The 19,498-nt window shown below is 39.6% G+C and overlaps 2 protein-coding genes and 1 long non-coding RNA gene across 4 annotated transcripts; 2 read left to right on the forward strand and 1 right to left on the reverse strand.

Annotated features, from left to right (window-relative positions):
* Positions 1 to 515: 515 nt before the first annotated feature.
* TMEM70 (transmembrane protein 70) lies at positions 516 to 3,822 on the forward strand. Its single transcript, XM_002199325.7, has 3 exons — positions 516 to 929; positions 1,960 to 2,071; positions 3,160 to 3,822. The coding sequence occupies exons 1-3, from the start codon at positions 531 to 533 to the stop codon at positions 3,615 to 3,617; spliced, it is 969 nt and encodes a 322-aa protein (XP_002199361.5). The 5' UTR covers positions 516 to 530; the 3' UTR covers positions 3,618 to 3,822.
* Positions 3,823 to 7,782: 3,960 nt separating this feature from the next.
* Positions 7,783 to 17,106, forward strand: LY96 (lymphocyte antigen 96). Of its 2 annotated transcripts, none has more exons than XM_004175245.6 (5): positions 7,783 to 12,882; positions 13,830 to 13,919; positions 14,812 to 14,940; positions 15,501 to 15,553; positions 16,518 to 17,106. In XM_004175245.6, the coding sequence occupies exons 1-5, from the start codon at positions 12,789 to 12,791 to the stop codon at positions 16,617 to 16,619; spliced, it is 468 nt and encodes a 155-aa protein (XP_004175293.1). In that variant the 5' UTR covers positions 7,783 to 12,788; the 3' UTR covers positions 16,620 to 17,106. The 2 variants fall into 2 exon arrangements, with proteins under 2 accessions (XP_004175293.1, XP_072780870.1); XM_072924769.1 differs by lacking the exon at positions 7,783 to 12,882 and adding an exon at positions 12,904 to 13,546.
* LOC140682433 (uncharacterized) lies at positions 17,098 to 19,314 on the reverse strand. Its single transcript, XR_012054183.1, has 2 exons — positions 18,818 to 19,314; positions 17,098 to 17,722 (listed from the first exon to the last, which is right to left on the reverse strand). It is a non-coding gene; the product is annotated as an uncharacterized lncRNA (long non-coding RNA).
* Positions 19,315 to 19,498: the final 184 nt, after the last annotated feature.

A 19,498-nucleotide genomic window follows, 5' to 3' on the forward strand; every position in this document is an offset into this window, starting at 1 on the left:
GGGCTTGTGTGCAGAGTAGTGTGGCCAGCAGGAAGGCAGTGACATCTGGGCTTGTATGCAGAGTAGTGTGGCCAGCAGGAACAGGGCAGTGATGTGCTCAGCGCTGGTGACGCCGCACCTCGAGTCCTGTGTTCCGTTCTGGGCCTCTTGCTTAATCACGACATCGAGGGGTTGGAGGCTGTCCAGAGGAGAGTAATGAAGCTGGGTAAAGGTTCTGGCGCATGAGTTTTATGAGGGGCACCTGAGGGAGCTGGGTAATTTAGCCTGGAGAAGAGAAGGCTCAGTGAAAACCTGATGGCTCTCTGCAACTATCTGAAAGGAGATTTATAGGTGGGGTCAGCCTCTTCTCCCAGGGAGAGACGACACGAAGCAATGGCCTCAAGTTATGCCAGGGAAGGTTCAGGTTGGGCACCAGGAGGAATTTCTTAACATAAAGAATGTTAGATATTGGAATGGACTACCTACGGAGGTGGTGGAGTCACCATCTCTGGGGCGTGTTTAAGGGATGATTTGATGTGGCAGTTTATACCATGGTGGTCGTGTTGGCCACAGGCTGGACACGATGCCCTCAGAGGCGTTTCCCAGCCCCACTGATCGCGGCGTTCTGCGGCGAACGGGAGCTCCTGCGGGGGCGCCGCGGAGCCGGTCGGAGCCTTCCTGCGGGCGGAACCAAGCGCGGCGCGGCCCCGCCCGCCGTGCCCCCGGTGCGGCCCCGCCCGCCGTGCCCCCGGTGCGGCCCCGCCCGCCGTGCCCCCGGTGCGGCTCCGCCCGGTGCGGCCCCGCCGCCGCGTCCTCCGTGGGGCCCCGCCATGCTCCCGCTGCTGCTGCTGCGGGCCGGCCCCGCCGCCCCCGCATGGCTGCGGGGCGCCGCGCAGTCCGCCTGCCGCCGCCGGGCCGCTGTGGCCGCTGCCGCTGCGAGGCACCAACAGGTTCCGTGAGGGGGCTGTGGGACCGTGAGGGGACTGTGGGAGCGGGGCGAGCGTTCCCACGCCCCGGGGAAAGGGCGGCGGCCCTGGGGTTGGGGTTTCATCCTTAGGGGGTTTTGAGGAGGAAAGCGGGGTGCTCCTCGGGGCGTGCCTCCTCTGGTCCGCTCAGGCGAGACCCCAGCTGGGGTGCTTTGTCCACCCCTGGGGCCCCCATCGACCTGCTGGAGCCAGTCTAGAGGAGGCCACCAAAATGACTGGAGGCATGTAGCACCTATCCTACGGTGAAAGATTGGGGGAATTGAGTTTGTTCAGCCTGGAGAAGAGGGCTTTGGGATGACCTAATTGTGGCCTTCAGGACCTGAAGGGAGCCTACAAGAAAGTCGTATTGGGAAAAGGGTCTTTCTACAAGGCATGAAGTGCCAGACAATGGGGAATGGATTAATCTAAAGGAAGTTATTTAGCTAATCTGAGATACTAGGAAAAAAATCTTTTTCATGAGGGTGGTGAGGCATTGGAATAGGTTGCCCAAAGAAGCTGTGGATACCCCAACCCTCAAGGTGCTTGAGGCTGGCTTGGAACAAACTGGTATAGTGGAAGGTGTCCCTACCCACAACAGGGCTGTTGGAACTGGATGATCTTAAAGGCCCAGTTCAACCCAGGCCATTCTGTTATTTTGTGATCAGACAGAGATGTGGTGAGGACAGCTGTCATAAATGTCTCCCTGCAAAGTTGTGTGTAAATTGATTGCTGCCTCAATTATCAGTAATGGAGTTACAAATATTTCATGCTAATTTTGGATATTTACATGGTAAGTTATTAAAACAGGCAGCATATTAGTTGGAGTTTTTGGCATGCTTTGGAGTGTAACCTAACTTTAATCCTTAGTTTGAAATGCTGGGGGTGGGTTCAGGGCAAGGAGAAACTTTGAGTGTATACTTGTACATATATGTGTGTATGTGTGTATATGCATGGATAGGTAGATATAAGGTGTAATACTTATGTTCCTTACGCCTGTACTGGTTTCATCTTTCAGGTTGCATCTTTTCAAGGAGTGGCTGTTCGCAGCCTCAGCACATCCTCCCCTCACGATCACCCAGAACATGGAAGATTAGTTTATAAAGGAAATTTGGCAAAGACAGTTTTGGGTATGTGACTCGAAGTGGTTTATATTGCCTTTCTTTTTTGTTGTATTTTTAACAGTATTTAATAACTTTAAAATGAAACATTAAAAGTGAGTGTTCTCCTTTCCAAGTTTGCCAAAATCTGGACCGTATGTACAAAACAGTGGTAGTGGTGGTGCTTAGTTTCTGCTTCTCTGCTTGGGTATGCAGGGAGCTCTGTTCATCTCTGTAAACCCTCAGTCTTCTTTGGCTTCTTTTGAGGCCCTTGGGGTGGCTTATACAACCCAGTAAGCAGCAAAGCTGACCTGTATCTGCTGTTTGCATTCTGTGTGCTTGGAAACACATTTCAGTGTTTCTGAAATGCTTCCCAGGCAAGCAGGTGTTATGGTGAAGTGCTCCATCTCTAATGAGACTTAGCAAATGTTTCTTTGGCCAGTGAATGTTACAAAGACCTAGTGAAAGGCAAAGCCATTGGATGTTTTCTGATACATATCTTTGAAATGTGTCCCAACTTACTTATTTGTCGCAGCATCTTGGGCTCCTGGTTTTCATGGTCATTTAAGGACTGTGGGTGGTCCACAGCACTAGCTACCGCCTTTCAAGCCACATGCAAAATGGCTGGGGAGTACTTGTTAATATTTAGTAACCCAGCATTTATGCATGGTGGCCAAGCTGGCTTCTTTGTAATACACACTGAATGTCAACGTTATTTGTTGATGAAGAGAGAAATTCCCTGTCTGCCATATCTGAAGTGAGCACCATTACATGTGTCCATGAATGGAGTCAAGTCTCATTAGAAATCAGTTTTTCTGCCTGTGAAGGCAGAAAAAAACTTCATTTGTGCATGACAGCTAATAGCTGACTGCATCACAGAAATAGAGCCAGCTTTGACAAACCCAGCGTGAAGGTACAAACAAATCAGAATACGGCAATGAGACAGATTGAGGTTTCAATGGTTTCTCCATGAGCTTAAAAAAATAGGGAAAGGGGTTTTCAGTAACTTCTTCAGTTCAAGTAATGGCATTGTTATGTGTTAGAAAAATACAGGTAATTGTAGAGAAAATGTTGCTCATTAGTGTTAACTTTTGTTTTCTTTAATTCCTTTTATGTAGGTGTGAAGTTTTTCTCTTACTCCACCAGCATATTCAACCTATTCATGATGCCCTACATCATGCTCAAAAGTGGTATTGGAGTGGAAAGTTTGCTTGTCCAAGCTGCCTTTTATGGGTTGATCGGGATTTTTACATTTGTAACTCCGGTTACGTTGCATCTCCTTACAAAAGGTTACGTGATCCGGCTCTATTATAAAGAGGAAGTGGACACCTATACAGCCATTACCTACAATGCCATCTTGGCAGAAAAAGCAACTGTTTTCCATCAGAAAGATGTAAAGATTCCAGAGATCACCAAGATGTTTACAACATTTTATGCTAAAACAAAATCAATGCTTGTTAATCCTATGCTTTTCCCAAATCCTCAGGATTATAACCATCTCATGGGCTATGACAAATCTTCATTTTTTAAATTTGAGGATTTAGAGCGGGTAAAGGAAGCTGATGAAAGGAAATAATTTGAAGATAATGTCAGTATCATCGTCCATAATGCAGTACTATGTATATAAAAGAATGTAAAAATCTATTACACTTACTTAAGTATCAGGTAGCTGGAGTTTTCCATATGCATTTTGGAATGTATAAAGAGACACTTTTTAAAAAATGTTACAATGTGAGGGTTTCTTTAATGACATAAAATACAGTAAAAAAAGGAGATGCTTAGCCCTGTCTTTTGCTTGTTTATTCTTGGTTTGATTGTTGTTGTTAGCTCACCAGAGAACTGTAAAATGCATGAGCTGTGTGGCAGTCTCACCACCTCTATGTCAAAAGACACTCATTGTCTATCGAGTATGCAGTTAAGATTTTAAGCCTTAAATATTAATTGTGCTTAATCTAAAAATACCAGGCTTTTTGTTGCTGCTGGTGATGGTATAAAGGGAGTGGTCATGGCTTTCCCTTCCCTTTGTGACACCATCGGTAGCCAGGAGGAGTCTCTGGAAAGCCAGGAGGAGTCTCTGGAAAGCAGACAGGTATTCTTGTGAATTCCTGCTACAACTCCCTCCCGGAGGAGAGAAGAACATGGGGAGGATGGCTGTGTATCTATAGAGCAGTAAGTTCTAGCTACTCAAAGGTACTCTCAGGTAAACTAAAGTCCCACTCCAAGCAACCCTGTCCTCAAAGGTGAAGAGCAAGAAGCTTCCCTTCTTGGGCATCGTGACATAAGATTTGCTCTGTGAGCATCCCGCTGACAAGAGATGCTGTATTTGAATTGACAAAATTCTAGCAGCTAGTGGTTAAAATGCATTCTGTCAGCATTTATGTAAGGTGAGGAAGCATTTGTTCCTCTAAAGAACACACCTCTTGATTTTCAGCACTGTGAAAAATGCCACCTTTCAGTCAATTAAAAAGGGGATCGGTCTTTTTGTGGTACTAGACTGGTTCTTCTCCCTTGAGTATGTAGAGGTTGGATTTAAATTTTTTAGTTCAAGTCGCATAAACTGACAGATACTTGTTTTCAAAGAATGAAGGACCGAAATATTTTGAGACACAAAAATTACTGAATTGAAAAAAAACACAAAATGAAAATGAATCCTTTTGTGTTAGCAGTGCCCTTTGTAATAAGAAAATCTGATGCTTGCTACTAATCATTCTGATCCTGCAAATAAAACATTACAGCTAGCTTTCAAGACATTTCCTAAGTTGTAGCTGAAAAACTATTTAAAAGTTTAAATATCTTCCAATATGATTATTTCAATTTCCTTTTTTAGGATGACACCATGCATGATATTAAACCAGAGTTTTGAATGTTGCTTTTCTGATTGCCCTCAATGTACTTGCTTAGTAGTTAAAATACAAATTGTCCCATCCGAATATTTTTGAGGGAGTTTTTTTGTGTTGGCACAACTATAATTTTAAAAGGGTTATAAAGTCTCTTCAAGCCAGTATCATATCATGGGTAGCAATAATATAAATAAATAAAGTTTTCATAAAGTGATATTGAACATGTGAGGTTCAAATTATATTGAACAAGCAATTCTGATCACCTGGTTGTACTACTTGTCCTCATTAAAATGATGTTTTACACCTAGTTAAAAGAAATCTTTCCATGTCTGATGCATTCACTCACTCCTTTTGGTTCTTGCATTGAAAGATGAACTTGACCTGACCTTCCAATGACAAATATGGGGAGAACAGGAAATAGAGTTTGCTGGAGAAGGTAAAGGAAAGGCCCCAAAATTATATTTATGTTCTCCATAGGCAATATCAGGATCCTCATCTTTTCCTTCTGGCTGCAAAAAGTTCTCATGTCTAAATTTAAGATTTGGCCAATTCAGAATTAAGCAGCAAGAGTAAGATATCTCCATACCAGTGACTAAATTTCTGTCTATGGAAGATAAATATTCTGCTTGTGTTCTGACAGTGAAAAGTAAGTGAAGCTAGTAGGTGGCTGTCTGACACACAGATGATTAAAAATAATATTAAAGAACCCAGAATTCTACCAGAAAATAGGTGATGATTCTGGCTGGGGTGTGGTCTCAGAAAAAATACTTAATACTTCCAATGTGCAACTTGAAAATAATAGGATAGTACTTTTATATTAGGAAAAAGAAGACCAGACTTATTGAAGATACTCAATATTCTACTTGCTTTTGCTTTGTTTGCTGCTACACTTAGATTGTGTACTTGGAATTGTAGGACCATTTAGGTTGGAAAGGACCTCCAAGATCATTAACTCAGCACTTCCAAGTGACCACTAAACTATGTTCTTAAGTACCACATTTATATATCTTTTTAGATACCTTCTGGCATGGTGACTCAACCACTTCCCCAGGGAGCCGTGCCAATGCTTGACAGCCCTTTCAGTGAAGAAATATTTCCTAATATCCAGGCTAAACATCTCCTGCTGCAACTTGAGGCTGTTTCCTCTTGTCCTGTTTCTTGCTACTTGGGAAGAGAGACAGATCCCCACCTTGCTATAACCCAGTTTCAGGTTGTAGAGATTGGTAAGATCACTCCTGAGCCTCCTTTGCTCCAGTCTGAGCAACCCCATTTCCCCAGTGTGGTATTCACATACCCTCTGAACAGAGAGAGACTTCTCTTTCTCAGGATTTCTCCTGAGAGAAGCAAAGAAAAGAGAAACAAAACAATTCTTATCTCATTTGCTGGTCCTGTGTTTGTGCCCATATGGAATGTGACATGGAGATTGATTACCCAAGGTGATTGATTGATTGATTGGGTCCTGGTGCTGGTGTTTGGGTCTGATTGACCAATTAGGTCACAGCTGTGTTGGGACTCTCGTGAGAGAGTCACGGGATTTCTTGTTAGTTCGTGATAGTTATTATTAGTGTTATATTAGTGTAATATAGTTATATTATAATAGTTTAATGAAGTAATTAATTAGCCTTCTGAAATCATTGGAGTCCTGCATATCATTCTTCCTGTGTCAGGATCCCAGCACCAATACCCCCAGCTGTTTGTTCCTCTAAGACACATGCTCCAGACCCTTCACCAGCTTCACTGCCTTCTCTGGACACACTCAACACCTCAATGTCCTTTGTGTAATGAGAGGCCCAAAAATGAACACAGAATTTGGGTATACTTCCACATATGTGTCTGGTTTCAATCCCTGGAATTTCTGACAGCAGTTATTCACGTTAGAATCAAAATAAAATAAGGGAATCATAATCAAAAATTACTTCAAGAAGTGTTTCTTTGCTCTGGGTTCTGAGCAGTCTGTCTTTATTAAGGTATTATTTAGTGCATTGTGTGCATTTCCAGATGGGAAAGCTCTGAAATCCTTGATATCTTTCTATGGTAGAAAATGTGCATAAATCAGAACAGGCCCTCTTGCTACTAACAAATCCTGCAAGAGAATCTACTGTGGTGTGAGTGTTTCAGTAAACAAATTGCTACCAGGTAATTCCCAAAGTCTGTTAACTCCATGTCTGTTTAGCAACCCTATCAATTATGTGAATTACTATCTTTTTCTAGTGTATTTTTCTTCAGTTTCGTACACTTGGCGAGAACCAGTAATAAGCGCAGAAGTATTACTGCCTGCTAACATTTTCATCCCTGGAAGTTGTTGATATTTATTTGGATGTAGGTAACTTGTATATGATATGGAAGAAACTATGAGATCTAGAGAATGTGCTGGTACATGTGGAGGTTCTGAAGGAAAAACTGATGTAGGAGGCCAGTTTTCTGAAATAAGTGATTTACAAACTGTTCATTTGCAAGGCAATGTCTACAGTGAAGGCTGACAGCTCCAGCAGCCTTTTCAGGACCAGCCAATCACTTGTCCATAGCATCTGGACACATTTTACCCTGGTCCCAGTTTCGCTCAAACTGGTATGAAGAGCAGGAATGTATCAATGTGTATCAGTAACAGTGTGGCCAGCAGGACCAGGGCAGTGATCACCCCCACTTCACTCAGCACTGGTGAGGCCACCTCATGTACTGTGTTCAGTTTTGGGCCCCTTAATTCAGGGAGGGCATTGAGGTGCTGGAGTGTGTCCAGAGGAGAGCAATGAAGATGGTGAAGGCTCTAGAGGGTAAATCCTGAGAGGAATGCTGAAGGAGCTGGGATTATTTAGGCTGGAGAAAAGGAAGCTTGAGAGGAGGCTGTAGCCAAATGGGGGATTGCTGATCTCCCAGGCAACCAGCAACAGGATGAGAAGAAATGTCCTCAGGCTATGCCAGGGGAGGTTCAGGTTGGACATCAGGTGGAATTTCTTCATAGAAAGGGTGATTAGACATTGGAACAGGCTGCCCAGAGAAGTGGTGGAGTCACTGTCCCTGGAGGTGTTTAAGGAAAGGCTGGATATGGCACTCAGTGCCCTGGTCTAGTTGCCACTGTGGTGTTTGGTCATAGGTTGGACTTGGTGATTTCAGAGGTCTTTTCCAACCTAGTTAATTCTGTTATTCTGTATGAAATTACTGAAGTTTCCTTCCTAGACACATTCTTTCTATGCCCTTCCAGCCTTAAAAGCTTCCACAAAAGGTCATGGATGACTGGCTTTTTTCTTTTTTCTTTTCCTTTTGAAGAACAGTTAGGATATATGCAAATTTTTCTTTTCAGTCTTTGAGTACGTGTTATTTTCTTGCTAGTGACCCTCTCCCTTTCTCAAGTTTTTGGCTTTGTCCACATTATTATTCATTAGTCCCTATCTGTTCTTAATTATAAAGTACAAAGCTCCTTGTCATACTTTAAAGTTATTTTTTAAATTAAATTATCCCACAACCCTCATCCTTTTCTTGCAAATGTAAAAATTTTTATGAGAAAATTATCCCTTTTTGATACTTCAAAGAGAAATCTTTAAAGCTCTGAGGTACTTCACACTCTTAACCACATTGTAGAATTAAAAGGTAACTAATTTGACTGGAGCTTGCTTTATTACAATCCAAAGTCATCGCACTGGCAAAGATGAAGAAAATCTGTAAATTTTTGCATGAAATCATGAGGGCTTAATTTAGGTGATGGAAACTTCATGGAAGTCTCTTTGTGATGTAAAAATTAAGAGCAGACATGTGATTACTACAACTGCTCAGTATAACTTAATAGGGTGGAAACTTGGTAAACTGCTGTAATTTGGTTGCTCTGGTGTTCTGTGGCCACACCACAAATTTCTTCATGCCTCATACCATGGATTTCTTCATTCCCCCATGTACAGCATAGCCTGCTGCAGCCTGCATGAGAAATGGGACAAGTGTGTTTAGCTGTGAGTTGGATCCACTATAATAAGATTATCCCAGAGCTACACAGACCTCAGCAAGCAGCTATTTTAAGCAGGGAGTAGCAGAGAACAAGAGCAAACAGCCGCAAAACATGTCCAGCTGTCTCCCTTTCTAGAATTCCGGGCTGGAAAGTGTTGCTGTAGTGTGCATACTGGGAGCCTCAGGTAGGACACCTCCCTTTCTTATCCCTTCATCCTCTGCTTTCTTTTCTTTTTGGCAATTTTAATAGTTTAATGAATACTTCAGAGTACAACTGTAAGTTTTAGTCCTAAACTTGGCTTGCAGAGAAGAAACCATAAGGCTACTGGCAAGAGGCAGGGAGTTATTTCCAACATAATAGTTTGCACAGGAAAGCCATACCACCTGGTATGTGTTTGCTACATTTTAATAGTCTCCAGTGGTTTAATGTGATACATTCAAATCAAACCACTAAGGCAAAGTTCATACAGCATTTAACAAAACATATTCAGTGTAATGCACAGCACTTTTTCTATATTTCAAAAACTCTTTGGTTTCTTACTCAAATGCTGCCAGCGCACCACGGGATACGTGCCAGTGCCCTGCTCTTTGTTTTGACTCCCATGGCACTCTCAAGCAGTTCATCAGTTGCCTGCAGAGGAAATGAGTCCTGTACCTCTTTATTGTATCCTTGGGCATGACTTTCTACTTTCACTATAAACATTGTCAAAGATAGGGTGAGGCAATTTGAGAGGAGTCTACAGTTTTCTATTCTCCATGCTGATAGTTGAGTGTATTTTTATTTTGTGAATGCAGACTTATGCCTTATATAGAGCCCCTTTATATTATAGTGCCTACAGCATCAACCCTAACCAGAATCAGAAGGAATAAACGTCTGCTTCCAGGTGCAAAATTACCTACTTCAAAAACTCACAAATGGTCCTGCAAGGAAAATTATTATTGCCTCTTTCTCTATTTAACAAATGTGGTTAATGTCTTAAAAGAGTTTTCCCTTAAAGTGAAATTTTGTTAAATGCCAAAAGCTAGAATATAATTGTTAATTCTCTGTGACTAACACTTTAAAATGGAGTACTTTCCCCTGTTGTTCCATTATTTATTTTTCTGTGATGGGATATTATGATCATGCATATTATAAATCGTTCCTGAGGAAGATTTTAATGACTTATAAGTGCTTATCTGGTCAGCGTACTCATCTGCAGCCAACAATCCAAATACAAAGTTATTATTTTGAAAGGCAATCAAAAGTAAGTTAAGCCCTTTTTAGATGCATTGAGAAAAAATAAAAGTATCATGAATTATTTTAAGGATTTTAACTACAAATCAGTGAGGAAACTTGCAATAAACTTATATTCTCAACATCTCAGATATAATGAAATTAAAAGTCATAGGTATGAAGTTCTAAATTCTTTAGACTTGAATTTATATACTGTTAATTGGATATCAGAGCTGGTTCCTACTGAATTAACTTGCAAAGGATTTCAAAATAAATGAAGTATTTAACTGAAAAAACCTCAGTGAAGTAACATTATTGTGTAGCTCTTTCCACTTCTCCTTCCTTTTTGCCTTCCCTCTGGATTTGAATATATAAGAAAAAGAATATAGTAAAGAAAAAGGATTTTGTAAAATTAAAGAGTGTAGGATTTCATAGTCTTCTGCAGTGGTACGCATACTGACTTGAAAGGAACAGAACAGACTCTTCACACCACTAGTGCACCAGTTTGGGACTTTAGTGATCACCACAAGATGTCACTTTTATGAATAGCATCGATGTTGGCATGAAACACCACAAGCATCTAAAACAGAGTTTGCTGGAAGTATTTAAAAATAATTTAGATTATTTTGATTTAATGACAGTTTGACTAAACACAGTGGTTTAGGTTGTGGGCTTTATAATTATGGTCATAAAGGATATTTTAGCTGTGATACCAGTAGTACTTATTGTTCCTGTATTCCCATTTAGTCATCCAGATCCTTTTAAATTGAGCTTTCTTACACTGACTTTTTAAAGCATTGGAATAGCCTTGACCTGTGCAATAAAAGTGTAATAAGGAAGGAGCAGGAGATTTCTGAGTGCGTCTGTCTGTCCAAGCCACCAGGGGGGACTCATTCCTCATCTATAACTTTTCTGTGGCAAGTATCTGGAAAAAAACACCCATACTTGAACCAGGTCGAGAAAGTCAATTCAGCAGAGAGTTTGTCTTCTTTCATATTTAGAGTGCTTTATGTAAAATATTTTCAATCTTCAGTGCTCTTTCCACTCTGTCCATGAGTGCATCAGCCACCCAACACATTGGGCAGCAACACCAGACCAAATCTGGCCACAGAGGCACCCACGTTCAGCTGGGAAATCTTGTACATCAGTGGGGTACAGTCAGTGCCACCCCCTGCCCGCTTCAGACTGACCTGGGACTTGTGCTAAACCTGTTGGACTTATAGAAGACTCAGCAGAGAGCCTGGCTTGGCTTCTCACAGATTATCCTCCTTCACACCACTGGTCATGGCTTTGTGGTTGAAAGGAATATTTTTTTGGCTGTATGTGCAAAAGGCAGCTCTTCTTTTGTAGCTGCTTCATTGCCCCTTTGTGATTGTCTCACTATGCCATTTCTTTCTTCCAACTATTACAGCCTTCCTGATTTATTTCTATTTCACTGCATGTCTTACTATTTTTAAGCAATATTTGTCCATCTTGAAACAGATCTGTGTTATTGCTATGATCACAAAGAGCTTATATGTTTTATAGCATTCTGTTAAACACCAGCAAAAATCTGAGTGTGGTGTATGTACTCTGCAGATCTGTCAGGAATGTTATATGATTTTGAATTCCCACTAAAAAGGCAAATACTGAAAATTTCTTAACATTTTGAACTCTACCAGGCCAGTGGGACTCTTCTTGTGGTCTATAGAAGGATTTGGAAATACTGGAGCTAATAGCTTCAGTATTTCCAAATCAATAGCTTTAATAGCTGCATTAACTTTTCAAATTTTTATTTTATTTTGTGAATTATTACATGCTCATTAAATGGTGCTTTCAGGCACCTTTAATTCAATTTTCACCTTCCTTAATTAATCTAGGAACAATCCCTATCTCTGAGCACACTCAGTCATGGTTTTCATGCGCATCATTATTCCTAAATTTCTTTTGTATTACACATTCAGACTTCTGAAAAACAATTTCTTAATATTTTGCTACTTTACCTTTATAATATGTAAAATATTACCCTGGCATGCACAGAATTTGTGAGAATAAAAACTTTTAGGTGTTGTGATGGGGAATGGAAAGAGTCAGAACCATTGATTGTAATATTTATTGTAATTTTTCTTGAGTTTCCTGCTTAGCAGGAATCAAACTCAAATACCTCTCTATTTTATGTATTGCTTCTTTTTCTTAAAAATAAATAGTTTCTAATCTAAGAGAAGTCAGCAGACATATACACAAACCAAGAAGGTAACTTGTGAGAAAATTATTTGCTTAATTTCTATAAGTCATTCTTCCATATTTCATTATACTGATAAAAAATATTTAGTTCTGCTTCCTGTCAGGTAGAGGGGGTTCTGCTCTCTTGAATGAGTTATTAGGCTTAATTTGATCTGTGCCTGTAGTTGGGACTAGCTGAGACTAGCTGCTTAGTACTGCTGATGAGTCAACTAAACTTGCTCATTATGTGCTTCTGGTAGTCATAATATCATTTCACTTCCCCATTTCACACAGTTTTCTCTTTAATTTTTCACTCTTGGTTTGAACTGCATTGTCTGGGGAAAATGTAACAACAAAATCAGGAATTCTTTTTCTTAACAGAATTCAGTGTAATGATAACTGACAGTGCTGCAGCAGGATTAACAAAGATTGCAGAGAATTTGATAAATAACAGAACTTTCCCCGAAGACATGTGACTGACGATGACTGTGCTGAATTTTCTTCCTCTTTCTCCCAAATGAAGTTTTATACTATCGCATACTGAGCACAAAAAGTAACTATGTTTGGACTCCTTTTGTTCATTTTATTCTCCCCCGGAGCCAGTGAATTAATTTGTACATCATCTGATCTTGAAATGTCATATACTTTTTGTGGTAAGTAAAAAAATAGATAATCCTTTTGTTAAATTTGCAGGATAATTACTGTAGTCTGAGGGATTGTAAATTTTCTTTCAAATTTGTTTCCTTGAAGAATACAGAAAAATAAAAAATAGGTATATTTCTGTTATTAATCACCCTGCTAAAGAATTTTACTTCATAGGCATAAATCTTACCACAATGCTGGTTTCAGCAGCTAGGAGAGAGAGAATTTTATTCTCACATAATGTTTTTGTTCAGGAAATATTAGAAGATAATGGATTTAAATGTGTTTCACAAGAACTCTGTTGTATAAATTGTAACTATGGAGTTAGCCAGTATGTTACAAAGAAAAGCTTGAAGTATGTGGGAGAAAAAGAGAGAATGTCATATTCTGTCAGGCTGTGGTACCAATCAGGTTCTGAGACAGCATGGTGTGTCCCTTCTTGCCCTGTCTGTGTCATGGGCTGATACTTTTTGTATTTTAAAAATACAAGGTGGGTCAGTCACAGAGTAAATCTACTCACAGGTTCATTTACATTACTTGGAAAATATGCTAGTGCATTAAAAATAGTTTTAGCTCTTGTCAGCATGATTAGCATAAGTGGGGATATTTTCAGTAGAAGACCATGCTGGTTTAGTGCTAATAAGAAGTTTGTATATCTTCAAAAGAGAAATAAAGGTACTTTTGTTTCTGTTTTTGTGTGCAAATTATCATCAACCAAAAATTGACTTCTCTTTACTTAAAGAAATATAATAAAGGTTTTGCCCTCTGAATGTAAAAATAATTAATAATATAATTTAAAAACATATTTAATAATTACCACATATATTGAATAGTCTTATAGCATGTAACTTAAATACATTTTAAAATATATATGTGGGGTTTGTGTATATAACTGTATATTGGTGTTATTTTATGGAGAAGCCTATTCAAACTATCAATGTGAAATGTTTTTCTGTAGATTCTGTGGCTCAGGCTTTCATGTTTAATCTGACACCTTGCAGCGTGACAAACGAACGTGTCTGGAAGACTGCTCTTACCTGGATTCCAAGTGAGTCTCTCTTAACTAGACAATTATATTCTGGACATGATGAAAATTAAATACAACTGAAAAACTGACACTTCATCCTAAATGCAAAGTGATTTAGGAAATTGGTTTCTGGGGTTAAAAATGGAGTGGCTAAACTATAGCCATGGGCAGAAATGATGATTTGAGAAAATGTGTTTGAGTTTTACTTGGACGCAGAGTGTCACTATACATTCAAATCTGTGACAGTTTAGGTGTATGAGCATTTTGGTCTTCTGGCCTGGAGAAGAGCCGAATCTTTTAAAGGAGAGAGAGTATTATAAGGCCATTGAACCATGGCAGGACTTCTGCAGAGAATATGTATGTTCCAGAAGCTAGAAATGGTACTGGATTTTGTGTGCAAACCTAACTGTGATCTTTAAACCCAGCTTTAAGCCAGCAAGCTCAGCTCATGAAATGTTTAGGATCTGGCTGAATCATAAATTTCCCCTTCTGCACTAGGTTTGCTTCCCTAGAAAGACATCTTTGTGATGCATTCATGATAGTTTGTTTGCAACACCTGTTTAAAACTAAGGTCTTCATTTGAGTGTGTGTTTAGATTAGCTGTGGAGCTGAATGAAGTCTGTTTTTTTTACTGAAGAAATTAAAACTGACTTTGAAATTGTTCTCTCAAATATTTTTGAAGACTAATTTTTTGTTGTTGTTAAAAACAACAATATATTTTTTCTTTTTTATGGAAGTAGCAGTTTTCAAGATATATGCCTTTTTAGTTTTGGGGGAGTCTTACAAATACACAAGTATTTGTATTTTGCCAAGTATTTTGGCAAAATCTAGGTTTTTTTCGCAACAGCATGTCTCCATATATGCTTTTCTCCCCCACCAGTTACCATTTTCTTGCTTGCAATATTTTAATTAGGAAGTGACATCCACTTTTTGAAGATTGTCTTCAATGTCTGGTACGATGGTGCCAAAGCGCTCTTCTGGAAAGAACTCCTCTGCAGCGGAGCTGATGATGAATACTCAGTGTGTGGAACACTGAAAGGAGGTTGGTGTGAAAATACATGGTGCAATCAACCCATTCAAACAGATTTTTATCTCTACAATCTACACCTTGCTTGGCAGGCAGCAGACCTCAGAGCAGGCAATTCTCCTGTTGCAGAACGCCATTGAAGTGTAAAATATCCAAATTCTTTATTTTAACATCCTTGTACTGCGGTTTCCATCTCCATAAATGAGGACTAAAGACCTGTAAGGAGGTCAAAATACAGTCTGTTTTCCATTCTTTAAAAATCAGTATCAGCTCTCTTCAGTTACCATTCAAGTGAACTACTATTACAAGTTAAATTACTGGAGTTATCACAGTAGGATTTGTCTGGAGGAGATGTTGCAGGAGCACTGTGGTTAATGTCTATTTTCTAATGTGGTTTCAATAAAAAGTCAGTGCTCTGAGAGAAGAACCAGATGAGGGCTTTATCAGTGAGAGTAAATGACATTGGCAACTGCTGCTGAGAGATATGCCATATTGCTTTGAAGTTATTTAGGCAGTCTGATTAATGGCTTTATGGTTAAGTAACTCTTTGTATTATAATTATCTCTGTTTTTCAGAAACACTTGCATCAGCATTTGACATTAAAGGCTCAAGAATAGCATTTCCAAAGGTACTTTTCAATGTTTTGTGTAATAGTAAAATCACATACTTACAGGTATATTTTTTCTGAAGAGAGATGTTCACCCAAACTGTAGAAAACGGAAGAGGAAATGTCAGAAAACTTTCATATAATAGAAGTGATGACACTAAAATGGTAGCATCTCTGAAATGCTAGATGTTCTAAGGTTATTATTCCTCTATCATTCCTCCTTTATTTTATGAAGGAAAAGACCAAAGTAATCAGTTAACATCACCATAATTATTCCATTTTGTTTAGTAAATTATTCTCTTTCTTTTCACCTGTTTGAGTAAATCCATTCATATTCCTTCTGCCCATTTCATTCTTTATTTTACATTTTTTTCACATGCTGCTCTCTTACTCCATGAAACTACTTCAAAGGTTTGAAGAGAGATCACAATATCCAAAAAGTAAAAGTAGTGCTCTGCTGTTAAACCAGGGGCAGCACCAGTCCTCAGGTTAAGCCATTCTATCTAACAACTGCCTCATCAGTTGTCTGAGCTTTTCCAAGACCCTTATCAACCCTATTAATCCCTCAAAAAAGCACTAAGGAGCTTCTACTGGCCTAAAATCTCCACCATCTCATCTCCATTAGCTCATGGACTTCCAACAGTCCAACACCTCTTGTAGCCCCAGAGTTAGTAATGGACAGGAACATCCTCTGCCATGAGCTGTCCTCATATCGATGAAGAGCTTATGGTAGACTTGACACTTCCTGATGGGACTCTGCTAGACCAGGAAATGCCATTCCTCAGTAGTCCAGCCACGAGAAGAAAGCTGAATACTGTTTTATTTTAATGCACTCATATACCTGACTATACCCATGAGAACAGACCTTGATGGGAATCTATTTTTTTCAGTTCTAACATACATCACCAGAACCATTCCAAGAGACACTTAGACAAGAGCAGGCAGTATTGTGGACTAATTGTATTTTTTTTCTTGCATGTTTTAGGGCAATTATAATATTGTTGTGCAAGGATTCTCTGATGATTCTGAGAATAATATGGTCATATGCTTGAATTTCACCATGATAGTAAAACAAGATCCTTTCTGAGTGCAACAAACTCCTCAAATAATTCCAGAACATGGAGATCACTTCTGTAAGCAACTAGAATCCAAGCTCTGAAATAATATGCATTCTGAATTTCCTGAAGCAGAATATATCATGTGCTATATGGGAAGCTTTATAGTCTTACTCATTTGTAGCACAGCCATAATCAGTTTCTCGGCCAATGTGCACCAAATCTCTGGGAATCAGCTATCCTGATTAAGCCACAGAATTACCCTGACTTGATGTCAGTCTGGTCTTGCATTTTAGTGCTGTGCCTTGAGTTACAAAAAAGTTGATCCTTCAGGCTGAGATAAAGTAATCACGAAGTTTTGAAGTGCAAGAATCAGAAGTTCATCAGTATTCAATTTTAAATAACACAGTAATTGAATTTGGGAATCCTGCTGTGAGGTGGTAAGGGTGTTTTTTTTTTGTTTGTTTGGGTTATTTTCTTTTCTTGTAATAATAAAACTTGTACAATCAATCAGTTTAAGAGATGGTTTTTATTCTCCTGTTATTTGCTGATGTTTCTTCAGATGTTTCATATTGTTCTGCTCTGTTTACACCAAGCTGAAACAGAGGAGTAATTTGTTATGTGGTAGTAGCTGATGTGGATGAAATCCAAAGTGGAACATGTTCCCAGTTACACTGATACAGTACAGCTGAATTTAGCCATCCAGAGCTGCAACTGCAATCCCTTAGAATGTTTTTAGCTCTTGCTCAGAGTTCGAGGAGCAGAGGTTACACAAGCTTTGTCCTTCAGAAGCAGGAGGGTGGTGTCACACAACAGGTTGATCAATTCCTCAGTTATTCCTCAAAGGCATTTTTAAAGTTTTCCTGTAGCTTTTGCCCCTTGGGCAGACAATACTGAGTACCCATCTGCCCTCTCTGTTGCTCCTCTGCACCCAAGATCTTCAGTCAGACTTTGCTGGCGTATGAGACTTGGTCCTTAGGAAAAGTGCTGTCCTGTTTTCATCCTCAGCCCCCAGACAGCAGTGCTGGTGAACTTAGTGAGTTCAGAGACTTTTCCCCATCTAACAGGATGCTATTGAAGCTGCACTTTGTGTTGGCTACTGGTTCATGCTGTCTAGCAGATTGCTTCCAAATGCCTGAAAAAAATTTAAAAGCCAGAACAAACCAACCTCTTTTAGACTGCCAAATACCAAGCATGCAAATTAGAAGTGAAGCTATTAATCTCACTTTACACATAAAGATGTTTTTCAAACTTGCTATTAGAAAAGTCAAGGAAAACCCCCACATCCAAGTTTGTAGATAATCCATTTTAAACTTGGGTTTATTCATAGGTAGTTTGGCTAAATAAAATGATTAAGAGTAAATAAAAACATAAGTAGAACTGTATAGCATGCATAGACTGGAGATAAGAAGCCAGAATTACATACAAGTGATGGTGGCAAAGCATCTGTGCTTTCACTCAGTCCACAGACCATTCCAAGTAGTCCAAGAAGGAGTATCACAGCATGTTCTGCTTATGTCTGAGCTGATTTTCTACAGCTGTGATCTATTTATTACTAACCTGAAATACCAGTCAAGAAGCAGCCTGGGAGCATGACAAGCAATACCTACCTTTCTTCTTCTGTTTTGCTTATTTCAAATAGTGTTTGTTTCAAATTATTGACCTAAGGAACAGTCTTACCTTATGATGTTCCTGTGTATACATTTCCCAGCATCCAGCAACCACAAGTCTCAAAATCATCTGCAGTGACAAGGTGTCCTGAGGTTTTTTTTGGCCTGAATTATTTGGGGTATTAGAATATTTTGTTTATTAAGCAGCAAGCAACACAAGTAGGAGAGATTAACCCTCCTGGAGATCAAAGACATTCATGTGCTCTATTTTATATAAGCATGTTTTAATGCTTTATGGATGTTACAGAAAATTTGCAGTACATATAAAGGTATAAATAGAATAGAGACATTTACAGATAAATATATGCACTCAGTATCTTGCCTTGCAGACTTTTGTAACGTGGATCTTCAGCTGAAGGGTTATAATTGTACATGCCAGCAGATAGGACAGCAAGGCAGAGACACTCTTTATAAAGAAAACACTTTTTGGGGGCCTCAAGCTTTCTCCTTCTATGACTGCATATTTACACTTATCCCAGTGCTGTTGACTGCCACACTGCATTCTCCCCAGACAAGAGGATACAGATTTTGTACAGTGTTAGATCATGCAAGCAGCTTACCCTGAAATTGCTCTGATACTGTAGGGTGAAGGGCTGAGCTGAAGAAAGAGCTTTGCTCTTCATGTCTGGTTCCTGGGACGGAGTTCTTAAAAAGTTTTCCTTCCTTCCTTCTATTGCTGTCCAGAGCTGGCAACAGTTATCACTTATTTCATTTCCAAACTTTCCTGAGCCCATATTCAGGGCTCAACAGCAAAGAGGAGTTTCCTTAGGATGAAGTGAGCTACTTGGGCTCTGTGGAGATTAATCTGAACTTTTCCCTTTTCTTCACTTTATTGGTCCAGTAAACTTTGATCCATTTTTTGCTTCTTCATGTTCTGCCTCTGTCTACAGAGTGTGAATACTGTGAAATAAAGCACCAACTAAGAATTTATTTCTTAAAATATTCTGTGAGATCTACATGCTCTGAGATCCTCTATCTTGCCAGGAGTTCCTGGCAAAAATAAACGTGAAACGTGCAAAGCCTCCTCCCGTACAAACAGAATTAAATCAAGGAAGGTTTTGTGTTTGGCATATTTATGTGAAACTAATATCTAAAGCCTTCACAAATACCTCTTTTTCTCTCCCTCATTACTGTTGTTTTAAAGAGGCTGTCAGGATTTTCTGCAGATGGGAAAAGAGCTTTTCTTCACCCCCTCACCCTCTGTTGCCAAATATGTAATTATGAGAAGAAGCAGTTCCTGT

The sequence above is a fragment of the Taeniopygia guttata genome, chromosome 2 (assembly GCF_048771995.1).
Source record: "Taeniopygia guttata chromosome 2, bTaeGut7.mat, whole genome shotgun sequence".
Classification (NCBI taxonomy): Eukaryota; Metazoa; Chordata; class Aves; order Passeriformes; family Estrildidae; genus Taeniopygia; species Taeniopygia guttata.